Source organism: Apis florea, unplaced genomic scaffold (assembly GCF_048593485.1).
Source record: "Apis florea isolate Af1SG1 unplaced genomic scaffold, ASM4859348v1 contig_2272_pilon, whole genome shotgun sequence".
NCBI lineage: Eukaryota > Metazoa > Arthropoda > Insecta > Hymenoptera > Apidae > Apis > Apis florea.
In genome coordinates this window covers 8,320,136-8,339,063 of record NW_028256549.1, presented here as the reverse complement: position 1 = coordinate 8,339,063, position 18,928 = coordinate 8,320,136, and the positions used below count along the sequence as shown (strand labels likewise).

Below are 18,928 nucleotides of genomic sequence, written 5' to 3'. Positions count from 1 at the left end.
ATTCTTGCATTTTAAAATAGATTAATTTGATTCAATGATATAAAAAAAAAATTTATAAATAAACTTTCTTTTACATTCATTTAATTTAAAATAGATAGCGACAGTAAAATGAACATGCACCATTACATTTGAGAAGAAAACATTGTACTAAAAATATCGTCCTCTTCAAACCATTCATCTTTTCTCTCTAACATTTCTTTCTAATTGCAATCAGAAAAGTGGTACGACTTGTTCCAGTTGCAATGTATATTATTATAGTTCTATTGTTCGGATGCGTAATGATTACATTGTCATATTCTATAATGACTTTTATTCGATGTTGTCATTGCGATACAATTGAAAATTCGAAAGATTAATTTTAAAGTCATTTTAAATAGAAATATCAGAATTTAATATAATGAAGACGAATAATTTCACATATTAAATATTTGTGTGAAAGAACGTAACAACATTTTATAAATAACAAAATCTAAAATTAAATAATATAATAATTTATCTGCATATTAATAGTTAATATAAAATATTACTATGTATGTTATTATACTTTATTACTTTACAATCATATATAAAATAAGTATCACACTTAATATACATTTAATTTATAAGATTATTGTATTATGTAATTACACATATCATAAATAATTAATAACTAATTTCAATTTTAAATAATTTTGAATATTTCATAAATAAAATCATACATTAATGAACTCATTGATCAATGATAATGATCCTTGTTTATAAGAAGAAATGACAAACGTTTCAACACTAATTATAATAAAAATTCAATAATTCAAAAATATACGTGTTACTTAAATTTATTAAAGAATAAAAAATTCTGAATATTTCTTATTACCATTAATATAAAACATTTTAGTGCTAATGCAAAATATAAATATAAATCACGATTGAAAGTAATTCAAAACAAGAAAACCATAACTCTTTATTATATACTCAATACTACTTTCTTTATTTATTAAAATATTTAATTCTGCGAAAGGGAGGTTAGATACATGGAGAATTACGAAATGTATTTTAACTATTGAACATCTGAAATACGACTTTCCATATAATTTAACGTCATTGCTTCGCGGTTCGAACTTTTCTGAAAAATCGTTCTCCTATTTCTTCCGTTACCGTTTCTTCGATTTCCTGCCTCCGGGCAAATGGCCGTTCCCAGTGAGATAGAAGAAAACGAAATTGTTTACAAGAAGTTATCCGTCATGAATAGAAAGACAGATAAGACGCAACTAGATGGAAGCTCTGTTAGCACGGACAAATGTTTCCTTCCTTCTTCTTCGACAAATAAAGGAGCAGCTGACGCGTAGAATCGAAGAAATCGAAGTTAGCAGAGGCAATCAATTTATGACATAAGATCACATTTTAAGCGAGAATTAAATCTTTTAATCCACGAATTTTTCTTCGATTTATTAGTTAGAATTATTAAAAAAATTTTATAATATGAATAATAGTTAAAAATAGAATAGAATAAAACTACTTATGATAAACATAATATGGAAGTTAGTTTTTTTTATTTAAAACTTCTAGATATCTATATGATTTTTTTTTTAAATTTTATAAATAATATTATAACTTTTTAATTATGTGTCAAATTTGATGCATTTAAAAACAAAAAAATTAGTATAATATTCCATTAAAGAAAAAGGAACTATATCTCTTCCATCTTCTGAGATTTATTCTCATAACTTTTTTTATTAATTTTTGATTCTGTATTGTATACTATTTTTGATTGTATACCATTCAATTTACAAAAATGAATAAATAAATCATCGATATTTAGTAATAGTTTCTGAGAAAACAATTGATAATATTTCATTCACTTTATCTTGAATAGAATAATTCTTCTATATTGATTATAAGTTCTATACAATATTTCGAATGGTATCGATGCCTAAAATGAAATTTAGTGAATTTCATAGTGAATAATATGAACATGAAATATGAAGTATAAAATTTTATAAAAAAATATAAAAAAAATGATGTTAAAATCACTTTTCATACATTACAAAGTTAGTAATGAAGAAACAAATTTTTCTTCTCTGGAAATATTTTATTATCTTCAAGTCAATTATATTTTACGAAATATAAAAGCGACTTCGTCAAAACAAAAGCGTATCATATTTCACTTATCCGACAAAGCGATCGTTTGGATTTTACTTGTACACAAATATATACATTTTTATAATATACCATTTGAAGTGAAATTCAATGAAATATACACAAATGTATATATATTTGAATTATCGACTGAAGATATTTTTCAGAAATTCTGCGAACCTGATAATTCTTTTAGAAGAAAAAATTATAGCAAGATGTAAAGCATTCGCGTTTAACGGTACAATAACAACGAACAATATTAATCACAGCTTACGAAAGATGTAAACGAAAAATGTAATCTCGGTTTATCGTGGAAGATGCACCATCTAACTTGGATTTCTACATAGCTTGAACGTCGCATCCACTTATACATCGTACTTTGCGTAAACAATAACGTAGAACTGCACCACCGATACGTGTGTATCCCCAGCGCAAATGCGACCGTCTCGCGCTATTGTTTCGATGTACAGTCGCTTAGCCCCGTCATACCTCCCCGTGAAACATTGTCCTCCGCTGGACGGAAAATGTAAATCTTTCGAATATACCGTGTGTTCCATGCGGGCTACGTCGGAGGTGGTTTTTATTGCCGTTCGACCGGGTGAAAAATTTCATGGAAGGGCGGCAAGTTGGAATACATTTCTTCCCCCGTGTCGAATGATTTTTTTCCATTTCCTCCCCCTCCCCGGTCGTCTGACTGAAAAAGTTTTCTCTTTTGAAACTTGAAAATTTGCTTTTCTTTCTCCTTTCTTCAAAGTGAAAAAGTTCTAATTTGAAAAAAATAAATATGGAAGCTTCTTTTTTCTTTAATAATAAGAGAGATTGAGAAAATCTATAAAAAAAAATGATTCAAGATTCAAAAATATTATAATTAACAATTAGAAAATAGAATATAAAGGGAAATTAGAATTCTACAAAAAATTAAGTAATTTAAAATTTTTTTTAAAAAATTTGAAAATTCTAAATACATAAAATGAAACTAGAAGATTATTATGCTTATTATTATAAAGAGATAAAAGATGAAATTTAATTTAAAAATATTATATTTAATAGTTATAATAAAATGTAAGAATTTACCAAAAATTAAGTAATTTTGTAATAAAAATAATATTTTTAATTTTATAATATAAAATATATTATGTTGAAATCAAGGATGTAACAATGTTATTTAAAGAAATTCGTGTGTCGTTTTTAATAATTAAAAAATAACGAGACGTGTGTCGATAAGAATAAGAAACACCCTATATATAAGTGGAGACTAGGTCAGTTTGCGCAACAATGTTCACGACTATATTATCGACGGCGCAGACTAATTTAATTGCAATTGCCTGTGACATTTGCCGTATTTCAACGTTCATGGTATATTTACCGCTTACACGCGTTACGCGTGTTCCTAAGCCCGGATTATCATGGAAGTCGATATTACTATTTCAGAGATGGATAATCAGAAATGGATAAACAGGCCCCGTACAGGTTGATAAATTTCATTGAAAAAACGATTTTACACTTTACTTCTTAAACAGGAAACGAGGAATTAGCAACACGATTATTATAATTAACAAATTAAGAAAATCTATTATCACTAGACTGCGAACATTTAAATTAAAATTTTCACAAACAGAATTATATATGGAATAAAGATCTGTTTCGCGATTTGAACATGTACTTTTTTTTATTATGTACATTCTATATGATTTTTGTGAATTTAAATTTTTCATAAACATTCGTTCTAATTATCATAAAAGCAAATATATCAAGCTCCGTAGGTTTTTTTAAGCATTTATATTTATTTTAATTTTTACAATAGCGTTCGTTGCATTCTCTCCTCATTTAATTATGGAGTTATCCCAATTTCCGCGTCTGAAATCCCAGTTTTTGAATTACGCTTAGAAACTGCTTTTAGAAAATTAAGAAACGCATTATAAAACAATGTGGGCTATTTTAAATATTTATATTCGTATTGTTGTGTAATATATTTTATGCTCTTTCATATTTTCTTATTTAAAATATGTTATTTATATAATATATAATATAGATACAAAATATTAATATCCATCTAATAAACGAAGAATTAACAATTAATTGTTTAACATTTATTGAAAGATCATTTCATAATTTTACTCTTAATTAACATAAGTAATCTTGAAATTAAGACTCATAATTATATTTTGATACAAAATCTTTATTTTTTTATTTCTGTATCTTAAAATTCTATTAAAAATTAGTATTTGTTATTATTATATATATACAAATTTCATAACATCACAAATTATTATTATTAAATTTAACAAAGAAGAAAAATTACTTGCAGAATGTTTGTTAATTTTAGCAAATCTTAATTATCGTCTTTGTTATATGTTATACGTTAATATTAATGTTATTTTGAGACTGAAACACGTATTAAGAATGTACACGAAAATGAATTGAATTATTGAATTCAAAATCATATATGATGTCAAACACATACGTACTGATATATTCGAAAAAATGTTTTATTGTAAAATTTATATGAAATAAATTATTTTGTTTTTATGCTTTCTACAATTATGATACGTATCATAATAATTTTCCTATAGCTAGGGAGGTTTGAGATATTTTATCGTATCATTTACAGAAAAATATTCTTTAAACACATTTTTTGTCTAAATTTGAAAAATTTATTTGTTTTTGTAAAATAAAATGTAAAAAGACCATTAAAATATTAGTGTTTTTTATGTTCTTTTTTTTTCAAAAATATATCAATTCTTTCCATTCTCTTCTACATAATTCTATTAAATTAATTTATTATAACTAGTTTAGTATAATAGTATATTGATGTTATTTATTACATAGTTTAAGATTTATTATAGAATTATGTAACAGTTATTAATGTATATTCTAGATATTTATATAATTAATATAAATTTTTATTTATAAATTTATGAAAAAGAAGAGATATCTAATACTTGGTTTTTTTTTCGTAATAAAATTAAATTGTGTATTTACAATGAAAAATGAATAATAATTAAGAAAGAATAAAAAAATAAGCTAAACTGTTTGAATAATGAGATAGATTATAGGTAAGATTATATATAAATATATTTAATATTCCTAATGAGAAACAATGCCTTTTCCATTTTCGATAAACATCAGAAGCGTTCGAATTTTTTTCGTATATTGTATATATTCTTATTGTTAGTGTTTTATAATAGTTTTATAATAAATAATATAATTGAAAATAACTGAATTTTTTATAATATAAATTTTAAAAATAAAATCTTAGTACACGTAAAAAAAAGAAAATAAAATTAATTAAACGAAAAAAATCATTTAATTTAACTTTTTTCCATTTAAGATTTCTCAGTAATCTAAAATGTTTCAAAAATATTGAAGAATTCCAGGATTTTTAAATCAATTGTCAAAAGATATATTTAAAAGATCAAAAAAATTATATTTCTCTTATATCCAATGACACTACTATATTACAAACTTACAAACTTTTAAATGAAATAAAATTTAATTATTAAATAGAATAGAAATATTCATGAATTAAAAGAATTTTCAAGAAAAAAAAAAATATTCGTTCTGTTCAAACCATTAATTTGCTATAACGTTAATTTCAAACATACGACCAGTTTTCATTACGAAAATCGACGGGCGTCAGAAAGGTATTCTCTTCTTCAGGGAGCGTCGTCCAATTACTGGGCCCGCATTCAGAAATGGATGTTACATCTCTCCGAGACGCTTTGTACCCTGACCGGGTCTGGCGTGTTTACACCGAATTTCAGAACCATCGGATCTCTCTCTGACCTGTTTAGTCGAAATCTATTACGGAATGCATCGACGCTTACACGAGTGCACCCTCGAAATTGATTTACGAGCGAAGGCTTGTTGTCGGCCGACTCGACCTTCGTGTCCTCACACCACTGATCGATGTGCGAAATCGCGTTGTAATAGCGTCAGAATATATATATATATATATTTTTTTTTCACGTGTACTTTTGCCTTCATGATATTAATGACATTTTCTTTTATATTTTAATTGTGTATTTTGCTTCATTTGTTTTTCGTATTTTTAATATTTTATATATTTTATTTATTTTATTAATTATATATTAATTTTATTGTCGTTTATTTATGTTATATTATTACACTATGTGCAATTTTTTATTATTCACTATACATTCATTTCATACATTTTGTTTTTATTGTATACTTTGTTATTTAAGATCAATCGAATATAAATTATTTTATTATTTGACGCTACGTACAATTTTTAATATGTATTTTATAAATATATATTTGTAAATCATATGCGATTTTATTATACAAAATGATATCATCTTGATTTATATTAATAATATTATCTAAAAATCAGCTAAAAATGTTTTCAAATAAAGATTCAATGATTTTGATAAAAAGAAAGGATTGTTAGATTTTCTGTACATAGAAAATAGAAATATATGAAGATTAAATATTATTTTTTAATTGATTTATATATATATATAACTTCTTAATTTATATTAGTGGCTTCCATTTCGTACAACGAAGTTTATGTACAAAAATTTCGAAATTAATTCGATTTTTGTCAAATTTCACTAATATTTAAATATTTCGTTCAAAAAATCTAACAATATCAAAATATATTTTTTCCGAAAACATTTTTATTTAATCCTTATTCGCTACAAATAATACTGATGCTAAGATAATATTGATGTAAGCCAAGATGATAATATCAGGTGACTTGCTACTTTATTGTGTATTATTTGCAATCGGATACTTCATTATAATTCTTGTTCTCAAATATAATCTAGAATTTCGAGGTTATAAAAGGTTAATGGTTAAAAAAGTTATCGAGTGAAAGATGAAGAATATCTTAGAATAAAATATAACATAAAATTCTTTTTGTTTGTATTATATTATATTCCTTTTATTTTTATTTATGAAAATATATATACTATATATTAAATAAAGCATTGTTTCTCCATTTCTATTTCCATTATCATATACTGTATACATATACAATAATTTCATAAAATATTTATTTCAATGTATTCATAAAATATCTTTTGAAAATTGATTCTGAAAAATAAACACAAAAAATTCGTATATAAAAATGTTAATTCAAGCATATTTATCAAATTATAAACAATTTAAATTCGCATTGTAATAGATGAAACAAGATGGAAACAATGGGAATGCGAATGACTTTATCTCTATTTCACTTCATCTATTGCGAATTTAAATTATTTACTTAACTTAATAAATAAGTTTTAATCAAGATTGTATTCTTGTATACCAACTTTTATATTTTTTTCTCTAAAATCATTCTAAAAAATAAGTAAAAATATCGCACGGATATATTAAATCCACGAATATTAAATTTTGAGTCATTTAACAATATATTCATACAACTAGAAAAAAGTATAGAATTTGATAATAAAAATATTTAAAAATTTAAAAATAAAAAAGTATAAAAATTCTTTTTATAACTATGATATCTGTAATTAAAAGTCAAATAAAATTTTTTATATAAAAATATAATTTTATAGAATATCATGATAGATTTTTTTCCTCTCTTGGAAATTTTTTTTTATTAAATTACTTTGAGTTATTTTTGATATTCTTTTATTATTAAAAATATCTTTTGTGTGTGCAAAGTAAATATCAAAGAATAATTATTAATATAGTTTATCTTAATTTTATGTTAAAATTTTTCTAAAACCATTTAATTAATTTAATTTTTTTATTTATTAAAAAACTTAGGACAAATATTCGTGAAACATGTAAACATTTTCATCTCTCAATTCATATCAACTTCATTATATTGTCTGAAAAATAAAATAATACTTTTATTAATTCCTTTTTTAAATTATATTTTTCCTCCAATAAACGAAAATTCAACAAAAAAATAGTCAAAAAAAAGAAGAAAAACCAGAATTTCCTGCATCCCAATGGAATCTGAAACAAGTCTTCAGACGTCTTCCAACCTAAGAGAGGCTTATTACCTAAAGTACTCGAGTTATTGCTCCATTGTTCCAAAAAAGCTCACATCATCAGCTTAATTCATCTCGACCTCATTAAGTGACGTTCTAATACCCGTTCCTTCTGATAAATCCAAGCCTTGATAACATCGTCGGCATAAGGCGTAGAAAGTTCACCCACGTCCCGTGAAAGTTCTCAAGTTGAGTCTAGTGTTGCGAAACAATTTCGTGAGAGAAGTTCGCCCTCAGCCAACTATCTACTATCGAGTACTGATTTCTTGCAGTTTTATGCATGTCGATTTTACGCGTGGGCGATTGCACACTCTATAATTGCGGGTCTCGCCGTATTTATGGGTTTATATTATATGAGAATGCTACACGAGAAATTTGTAATGAAGAGATATTTTAGCTCTTGATACGTCCCATTTATTTTCTTTTAATTGTTTAATTGTGCAGAAGTTGTGTATATATTTTGTATTAGTATTTTTATAATAGTCAAAAATAACAAAATCTAATATGTTAAAATTAAGATGTCTTTAAATGAAATTTGTTAAAAACATATATTTATAATTTTTAATTTAAAAAATAAAGTAAGGAGGAGATGTATATACATATATGTATATGTTTAATTAAGATTATGAATTTTCGAAGGGGTGGGATGAATTTTAAATTGTTGTTAGTGTAAAATTGGGAAAACATAATTTTAGTTTAATTATAGAAATTGATTCATAAAATTCATGATGAAGCTATTTTTTTAGCTATAATATATCGTTTGGATTGTTTTGATTGTAAACACTCAACTATGTTTCTTATATAAGTCGTTATATAAGTCATAAGACAAGTCATTCAATTTTTTTATTTTAAATTTTTGAATTTATTAATTTGTAAATTATTTATACAAAGAAATATTTCAAACGACAAATGTTTAGGAAGAGCATAAAATATAATAATTAATTTTTTATTTCGCTTTTTTTATTGAATATGAAGATTTTTTTTAATTTTTTCAATAACAATATATAATATTTGAATGAATGTTGAATATTCAGTAAAAAACTATTATATATTTTTTAATTCATTTTTATATATTTTTAAATAGTAATATTTTGTAGGTAAATTTAGGCATAATCAAATATATATAATTATAATATAATTAAAATATGTTTTAAATTATCAAAAACATGAAGAAAATTTTGTTAACAGTTTTATTTTCTTACTTTAATATTGTGTGCAAATGAAGAAAGTTACTAAAAGTATTAAATGTTTAATTTAAGAAAAAATAAAAGAAAAGATTAGAAATTATAGTTCTTTATCGTCTAATAATTTAAATAATTTCATAATATTATTTGTTTTATTCGTTATTTTATTTATATTTATTCAATACAAACTAATATAAATTTTGAATATATATTTTGAATTTTCCAATAATAATCTTTTACTATGAACAATATAAAAGAAATCATCTTGCATTAAGACTAAAGAAAACCGGGTTTACTACCAATATGGAATCATTTCCAATATAGTATTCAGTCGCTTTCATAAACTTCTTTATATTTTGCATGCTTTATTAAAAATTTTTCATAAAATTTCTGTAGAATGAAATATTTTAGACAATATGATATTATGCAATATAGATGTATTTACTTTATTTGATTAATATTATGAAAATAAGACATGCTATTTTAATCAGAAATTGAGAATTAAGGTATAATACAAGAATAATCAAATTTTAAAATATAATTATCTTATTTCAGTTTTTCTTCCTGAATATTAAGAACGTTTCATATAAAAAAAAAATTAATTATATGTTGAAATTACTTCATATGTAAAAATTAAAAATTATTATTTTTCATTGATACTTCATTTAAAAGATTATTAGAAATCAATTAAATTTATCAGAATTTACAATAAGGAAATCAATAGATAAATCAAATTTTATTTTTTATCAATGTTAGGTGTCAGATTAATATTATTAGTTACATCAACGCATCATAATATTCATAATAATTAACATAACATTTTTCATAATATAATTTATTACATGACATGGTATAAACATCTCGTCAACTCATAAAAACATTAAAGTCCATTAGACTTTATATTCTTACATATTTTTAGCTAATTGGACAGCGGCCAAAGGAAAGTCAGATACTCGAAATGTCCCAGCTTTTACTCCTAAAATATTCATTCGTTATAACAACTTCCCATTTCAATATGAGAATTCGCATATATTCCATAAAAGAATATCAATTCATAATAACGCATGCAAATTTTGCCACACGTGTTCAAACAAGTTCAAACTGGTCAAATCAAAATATATAAAATACATCAAAGGACATAATGTACAAAGAAGAAAAATCACTCGACAATAACAGGAACAAAACTGTGCAAAAACATATCCTTATCGACTTCGTGGTAATATTTTAAAAAAATTTTTGATCAAAATAAATTAACCCTTTGAGTTTCAAATAGTTCGAATATAAATGTTTTCCTTGCTTTCTCTTCTATAAATTATATATTTCTTTTAATTGTAATATTGTTATACCCTAAAAATCGTGTATTTATAAAAGATGAAATATCCTTTTTCTTACTTATTAATGCTTCATTAATTATATTTTTATACCGATGAAATTTACCTAACCAAATGTTTAAAGCAAAAGTTTGACGTTTTCGTGTAATTTTTTTCTCATCAAGAGAAACATAAAAAAATATTTAATTAATAGATCTCTATTGAACAATTTAAAACTTAATTGACCAGACTCTGATTATGATAATTTTCATTTCTTTAAATTTCAACTATGGAACTAAATGATTCATTAAAATGACGTGTCTCTATCACTTACTTATTCTATTTCCAACTTCGTCAAATTTAATTATGATAAGGATACCATCCCACACTACTCAAAGGGTTAAATCAAATATAAAAAAGGAATAATGGAGAAAAAAGTCGTCTCAATGGTCCATCTATTAATTACGTATATTATACCATAGATAGAGACCATTCAATAAAGCGTGTTCACCTGATACAAAGGCATATACTCGACGTAATCGAACCTGTCCCCGCGCTTCGATAAGTATCGATCAAAGGGCCGGCAGCAGCACCACAGGCAATACGTGAAATTGGGCATTTGGCGGAAGGCACGTCCCAATGATATGCGACGCAGCCAAGGAAGAACAACAACAACAACACCGCAACTACGTGGCCCGCGAAATCCCGACTGATCGAGAATCTCGGTCACGGATCAGAATTCAGACGGCGTCCCGATGCCAGCCGAATGTAGTATTTTTGTATGCCGTGACATTGACTTTCCTCGGGCTGCTGTCCAACTAGATAGCAGTAGAATACGCATAACTAATGTAGACAACTGCGTACATAAACGATTATTTATCGGAAGAAACAATTGATGTTGTGCCCCTGGATTATGATACTTAAATGAAGTGAAATTCTTCAATGAGATTTTCAAATTATAAATTGTGCTTAATGTTATTTTAATTAAACTATCGCGATTTTAATTTCATTTTATCATATCAACTGACCAACTTCAATTCTGATAGAAATTTCTAGCAGAAATTTCCTTTAAGAATGAAACAAATAGCAACAAATTTTTTTTTGAATTTATTGAAATATCTGAGATAATATCTGAACAATGTTATCGATTTTAATAATTTTGAAATAATGTTTGTTGTTCAAAGCTAAAAATCAAAATTAATATACAAAAATACAATAAATAGATTTATTTATTAAGTTAAAGGATTTAAGTTTGAATCAAACTTTAACTTAAAAATGAGACATTATATGAGGCATCGAATTATACGTAAAAATATATTTAGTGAATGTGTATTTTCTCTTATTTACTCTTCATTGAAATGGATTTGCACGAGATTTTTCTTAATCTAAAAAGAGGAATTGTATGGTTCGAATCTTGACAATATAAGACTATACAAATATATATACAAAATATCATATATGTATTTAATAATATGTACATATAACAATTATTGAAACAAATTTATTAACTTATGATATTATTAATCCTAAAGATTAATTATATAATCTTTATTTTGATTTAAGATCAAAAAAGTAATATTATATAATTTTAATGATTTTGAAAAAATGAAATACCAATATTAATATTAATATTAAATTATTGCACATTAGCTTATCAATATTAACAGTCTGTTCGTGAAACTATGACATATAATAATAAAATTGATTTATTGCGTAGTTATATTGTTAATGAAATTTTATTTAAAATTTTTAAAAAATCGAGGACAAAGTCCATTCAATGAAAGTTTACGTTTGTTATCGAATGAATATATGAATTTACGAGATTCTAAAAATTCTGTTAATAAGAAAAAGAGATTAAACGTCCTAATAATAGTTTAATAGTTCAATATTTTCTTAGATCGGACTGTTCAATGATTCGAATAATTTCAATTTTAATTTTTAATTTTTCTTCGAATTTCATAAAACACTCGTATCCTCTGAAGTTCCTTGTATGTTTATTTTGAAGAATCGCGGATCTTTGATGGCTCAGCGGTCAATGCCATCGCAGAGCGGTGATTATGCAACATCTCCAATCGAAAGAAAATTCCTGGAATTAGTTTATTCTTAGAAAACTAATCTACGACTGTTTATAATAAATTTTCTAAAATGAAAATGATACTGATTATCATTGAGATTATACCATGGCTAGAAAATATCGTCTCAAGTCTCAAAATCACATTCACACTCCAGCTATGGTGAAATGTTTCTAAAAAAAATATACAGTTCCAAAGATCCTCTAAATCCTTCTCACAAAAATGATAATCTCAAAAAAAATACATATCAAAAATCTGTAAAGATTAAACTTTTTATACTATCTTTTATACTAGTTTCTCATATTATTAGTCTATCTCAAATTAAAATCAAAATTTAATCTAAACATAATATAAATATAATTTGACATTTATCTAGACTATCTATCTATATAATTATCTTAATATATGAATAACTTAAGTAAATTCCATCCAAGAAAATATAATATAAAAAATAATATAGAAAAATTAAAATTATAACCATCCTCGGAATTTTTGAAAATTTAATCTAAAATTTAATTACATTCTATTGCAGACTATTGTAAATACTCATCAATTATTATTTAAATATGTCAAAAATTATTTATTTATTATTATTATTATTATTATCATCATTCTGTTACATTATATATATTTTTATCTATAGTTCAATTAATAATAATTTATTTATGATTTAGAACAATTGTATTGCTGAAACACGTCAGGTTTTTCTTTTGAATAAAATACTTATTTATTTTACTCTTTTTTTTAATAGATATTTTATAAATTTCATTGTTAATATATCTTCAAATCTAACAAAGTTACAACATATTTTGTGAATCAGTCTTGGTAAGTCAATCTTATTTTTTCTAAAGATATAGAAATTGATGATTATCACTGAGACCTTTCTTCCAAATACAATTATATTTAAAAAAAAAAATTTATTCAAAATGATATTCTTAACAACATATTTCAAGCTCAATATCAATACAAAGCTATATCAATTAATTACTTCTTTTGCTATTTGTTACTTATAACAGTAAAGAGAAATTATAAAAAAGTATTGTTATATGAATATATTAACATGTTATAACGGATTGTGTATTATTTTTTCTGAAGAGAGACTTTTCGATGACACGGTCACATCATATTCATATTCTTTTTTTTTTAAATAAATAATTAGCAAAAAATAACAATATAGTTACGTCATTCATCTTTGAATCAATCGATACAATCGCATATTACAAAGATATTAATGATTATTGATTCGAGATGTCGATCATCTTATGTTTGTATAAGCTGTTAAAATCTAAATAAATTTCGTAGTATCATTCAAATTATCATTTTCATTAATTTTATAATTTCTTGTTCGATACTTTATAATATTTATTTTTATTTTTATTAAATAATATTTTTTATTATATACACACATTTTCTTAAGTAAAGAAATTTTAAATCTAAAATAGAATATGTATAGAGATTTTTTCAATAAAGAGAATTTTAAGAATTTTTAATAAATATAATGTATATTTGTAATTTTATTTATTTAAATTTAATAATTAATTTTATAGAAGTTATTTTTTATTCATAATTTTTTACTTCCATTAGTATTACTTATTGAAGAAAGAAAAATAGCTGAATGTTTCTCTATGTGTCTTTGAAATTCATTTTATCGGTAACAAAAGTTTTTATTGCCTGTTCCTGTTTGATAAATGAAAGAAGAATAAGAAATATAAATGACAATACTTTGTAATTGTAATCGGAATACGTGTTTTTTCAATATGTTGTACGGAACAAATAGTCTTGGAATAAAATTCAAATGTTTTTTTTGAATATACTATTTCAATATTTTTACAATTTTATATTTCTATTTCATAATTTAAATATTTCATATAATACATGCTACAATAATAATCAATAAAATATTTCCATTGTTGTTTCAATGAAATCGCTTCTTTAAATATCAGAGTGAATTTTGATAAGATGAATTACAATTATATTTGCTGAAATATAGTAACTTTACATTCATGTTATATAATATATTGTTAATTAAAACAAATACATTTTTTTGTATATTTTTATATTCTTTGTTTAAATTATATATTGAAATAATTCTTTATGTAGAGGACATTTATATTTACAAGAAGAATTTATAAGTATCTTCAATCTCTTGCAAAATTTCATATCTCTTTTGGAGCATATATTAAAAAATATATTGTTAAAAAATATAATGTTAATCATACTTAAAAAATTATTTTTAATGTTATAAAAGACATATAAAATAGTTTTTTTCAATCTTCTTTGAAGTGTGACCTTCTTTCGTAATATGTAAATTACTCTCGACCTCTTTCCTCCATGTAAGGTAGGAAAAATGTAAAAAAAACTAGCACTAGTTTTATCGTCATGAAACAACTAGCGCCACCGTTTTTGATTAAACAGAATGACCTTGATACGCTTATGGAATACAATAATGAAATATGGTAATGTAATTATAATGAGAGAAATAAATAAAATTCATTTATTAAGAATAACAATAGTAACTTCTACGAAAGGCTTGCAATATGGATAGAAAACTTAAGCGAGTGTTATATTCGTGGATATTTTTAAAAAATTTAGAGATTAAACGATAAAAATATTAATTAACGAAATAAGATAAAATGGACTCTAACTCTATTTCTATTACTTCATTTATATTGTCCCAGTCTATCTCATTTAATGCAAATTTAAAATATTTATAATTTTATAAATAAGCCTCTATCCATATTTTTATATGCTAATTTTTATCAACTTTTGTTTTTTTTTTTTTTTTTTTTTTGATTTCTAAAATTGACACTTTAAAGATGATCCACGAATTAATTAATATTCCGAATGAATATTTTGTAGAATGAAATAAAAATATATAACAACTAATAATTATAATTTTACAATGAAATTCATTTCTATGAAAGCTATTTAATATTATTGACAAAGAAATTGTTCTTTGCTTCCGATTCTGAAATATTTTGCCACCAACCCGAATCATTTAATAACTGGTCGCGGTAACATGGTCATCGGTATCGTTTTTGCTCGTGACGATGGCAAAAAACGATTTTAATTAAAGTTGATTGCCAAGCGCCAATTAACACCGTTATTGTAACCACCGCCCAAAGACATTAATGTCCTGGATCATTTTTCCACACAGACATTGCCGAAATGTCTTGTTTTCATCGACCAATTGGGCATCGATACGCTGCGCCAAATTTCTGCGGCATTTTGCCGAATGGGAAAGAGAAAGAGAAAAGAAAGAAAGAGAAATACTGGAAAATATATCAATACATTGATACTAACCGTTCATTTCGGCTCTCTTGCATAATTTTCCATTATTAATTTTGGCGTACAAGAAATCTATTATAATCATAATACGATAAAATTAATACCGTTATTTAAATGATTTTGATTGTGAATAATTAATAAAAGAGAAAATAAAAATTGTTTATCTATCATACTAAAAAATCAAAAAAATTTTTTTCATTTCTATTATTATTAAGAAATTACAAGATACATAATTTCTATTTACAATTATACATTTTGAAAAATTATTTAATATGTAAATAGATCGAAATTTTTGTATGATATATTTTTGTATAATAAAATAATAATCTTTAATATTTCATCTTTAATATCAAAAAAAAAAGAAAAAAAAAATAAAAGAAAATTTTGTTTTCATTCAAAACTTTACGATTGATTAAAAGTTAAATAAAATTAAGATTAAAATAACCTTCTAAAGACCAATGCTTATTATATAAATCGTTGTGAATGGAATTTACATGTGAGACTATTTATCATATTAAAAAAAATAACAAATTATAATTGTATTATTGTATTGATATTTTTATCTCATTAAAAAAACTTGTTTATTAACATTTCATAGTTTTATAACTTATTTTCATTTTTTTTTTTAAATTATATTGCCTCGTATTAGTTTAGAAAAAATACAACGTTTCTTAATGTTATATTTTTATTTAAAACCTCTTATTTGTTTGATTTTTATTCTGAGATTTCCATTTAAATTATATTAAAAATCATTAATTTGCAAAATTATAATTAAACTTTCGCAACAATGATCGTCCTATTTCATATAAAATTGCAGAATTGTAAAAAAAATTATAATATCTATAATATATAAATTAAAACTTGTCAATGTATTCGATATTATTAATTATCGTGTAAGAAGATTCAGTAATTGCATACGAAATACGAGTATACTTGAGCAGTTACTTTTATAATAAATGTATGTGATTCCCAAACGATACACACGTGATTAAAAATGAATGAGCCGAAAGGTTCGTTCGTCATCGGGAGAATATAATGGACTCGTTTAAATTTCATTAGGGATCTATAATATATCTATAATATCGTTACAATGAACCGTAATTGACTGTCGTAATAACGCTCTCCATGATCGCCGGCACCCAGTTTATAAATAGATACTGAAAGAAGTAGCACACATTTTCGTGCGTAACACAGCAACCGTAAACGTCGACTGTTTTGCGTAATAAGAGCCGTTAGGTTAACCGCCATTGACGAACCATTTCCGATCATTGAATAACCGTGCCATCTCCTGTTGACTGTTCAAGGTCATCTATCATCCTCTCCCAAGAGAGGGAGATCTCTCGGCGCGTTGAATTTAAATTACAATCTCGATTCTGATCGAAACGATTAAATAATAACATTGTAGTTCGCGAATTTTGCGATCTCTCAATGAATAAATTTGTCACGCTTTCTGTAATATCGTAAATATATGTATTTATTTTGATTTTAAAATTAAATTTGGGGTTTTCTAATTCTTTTTTCTTTTTTACTCCCTTTTGATGATGATTTCAATTTAAAAAATGAGAATTATTTTGTCTTTTTATTTTATGAAAGAGAGCAGAAATTTTGTATCGATTAAAACTTTTGATAATTTAGATTTGTATGAAAGTTTTAAAGAAAAAATTTTTAAAAATTGATGATAAAAAATTATGTTAAAATTACAAGTATAATTTTTTTTAATTAATTAATAAAAAATTTAAATTCTTAAATATGTATTTGAAAGTGATAATATAAATCGTTATGAACAAAATTTTTTTAGCAAAAGCGTGAAAAATTCTAAGTAAGAATTTTAATTATTTTAATTAGCAAAATAGAATTTACAATAAATATGGCATCAATTATTCTTGTAAAAAGAAAATAGAAAAATGATCGAAAATATTTAGAGTCATTGACTTCCTTTTTTCTAGTACACAACTATTAATATAATATATTCCATAAAATGGAATATATGCTCAAAATTTTGCCAAAAAATAATACGAAAATAGCAATGAAAAATACCTTTTAAAATTATATTTGTTTTATTTTGTTTTTATTTTATTATTTATAAATATTTCCATTTAAAATGTGCCTTAATTATAACATTTAGAAAAAAAAAATTTACAAAGAAATTCAAGTTCTCACATGTTTTTGTGACATGTAAAGTGAACGATAAAGGAACCGAAATAAAACATGATGCAATAAAGAGTGTATGCTCTCAAGGTTTTAAACAGATATTCACTTTCATTTTCGCTGAGGACCCTGAAATTTAAATCGAAATGGCATATCTTATATCATGTCAGTATTAACGAAACGCAACACGACCCATTTTAATATAAAAATAGATTTCATCGAAAAAATTCTTATCAAAGAAGAATGTAATAAGAAATTAAAATTTTATTAAAAAAAAAAATTAACAAAATAAATCGATAAAGATTATTAAATTAAATTTAAGTATACTTTTATATGTATAATTTTCATCTATCAACAATCTTAACTATGTATAATTACGTATAATTAATATACAATTACATTCGTTATATACTAATTTAAAATTTTTCCTGCATAAAATTATGCAACCATTGATGAATGTGATATATGAATGTAACATATTTCATCTTTTATTAGAAATATAAAAATAGTTTCTTATACAATTTCATAAACATTTATATATCAAATAACAAAAAGATGTTTTATTTTGATTAGAATTTAATTAGTTTTTAATTGTCCAGAATTAATTATCCAGATTCTGTAAATAATATATTGAGTGATAATTTTATCTCTTAATCAGGCTACATTTTCGGTCATAGAATTAAATATTATTAAGAATAGATAAATTTAATTTAAACTATATTATTTCATTATAATTATTACATATAAAGATAATAAAGATAATAAAAATTTATGTCTGTATATATAGAAGTGAAACAATTATTTAGAAGATAAGATTCGCATTAAAAGATAAAATCTCT

General features: G+C 23.7%; 1 protein-coding gene across 7 annotated transcripts in view; it reads right to left on the bottom strand.

Moving 5' to 3' along the window:
- Efa6 (Exchange factor for Arf 6) overlaps nt 1–18,928 on the bottom strand; it is a 128,008-nt gene that overhangs the window by 54,427 nt on the left and 54,653 nt on the right. Inside the window, exon 1 of one of the 7 annotated variants that reach the window (XM_012489900.3) lies at nt 11,093–11,277. The exons of the other annotated variants lie outside the window; for them this stretch is intronic. Within the exon in view, the coding sequence (XP_012345354.1) occupies nt 11,093–11,200 (108 nt within the window). The 5' untranslated portion in view covers nt 11,201–11,277. Of the gene's footprint in view, nt 1–11,092; nt 11,278–18,928 lie in introns of those variants that run through there. 7 annotated transcript variants of the gene reach the window in all.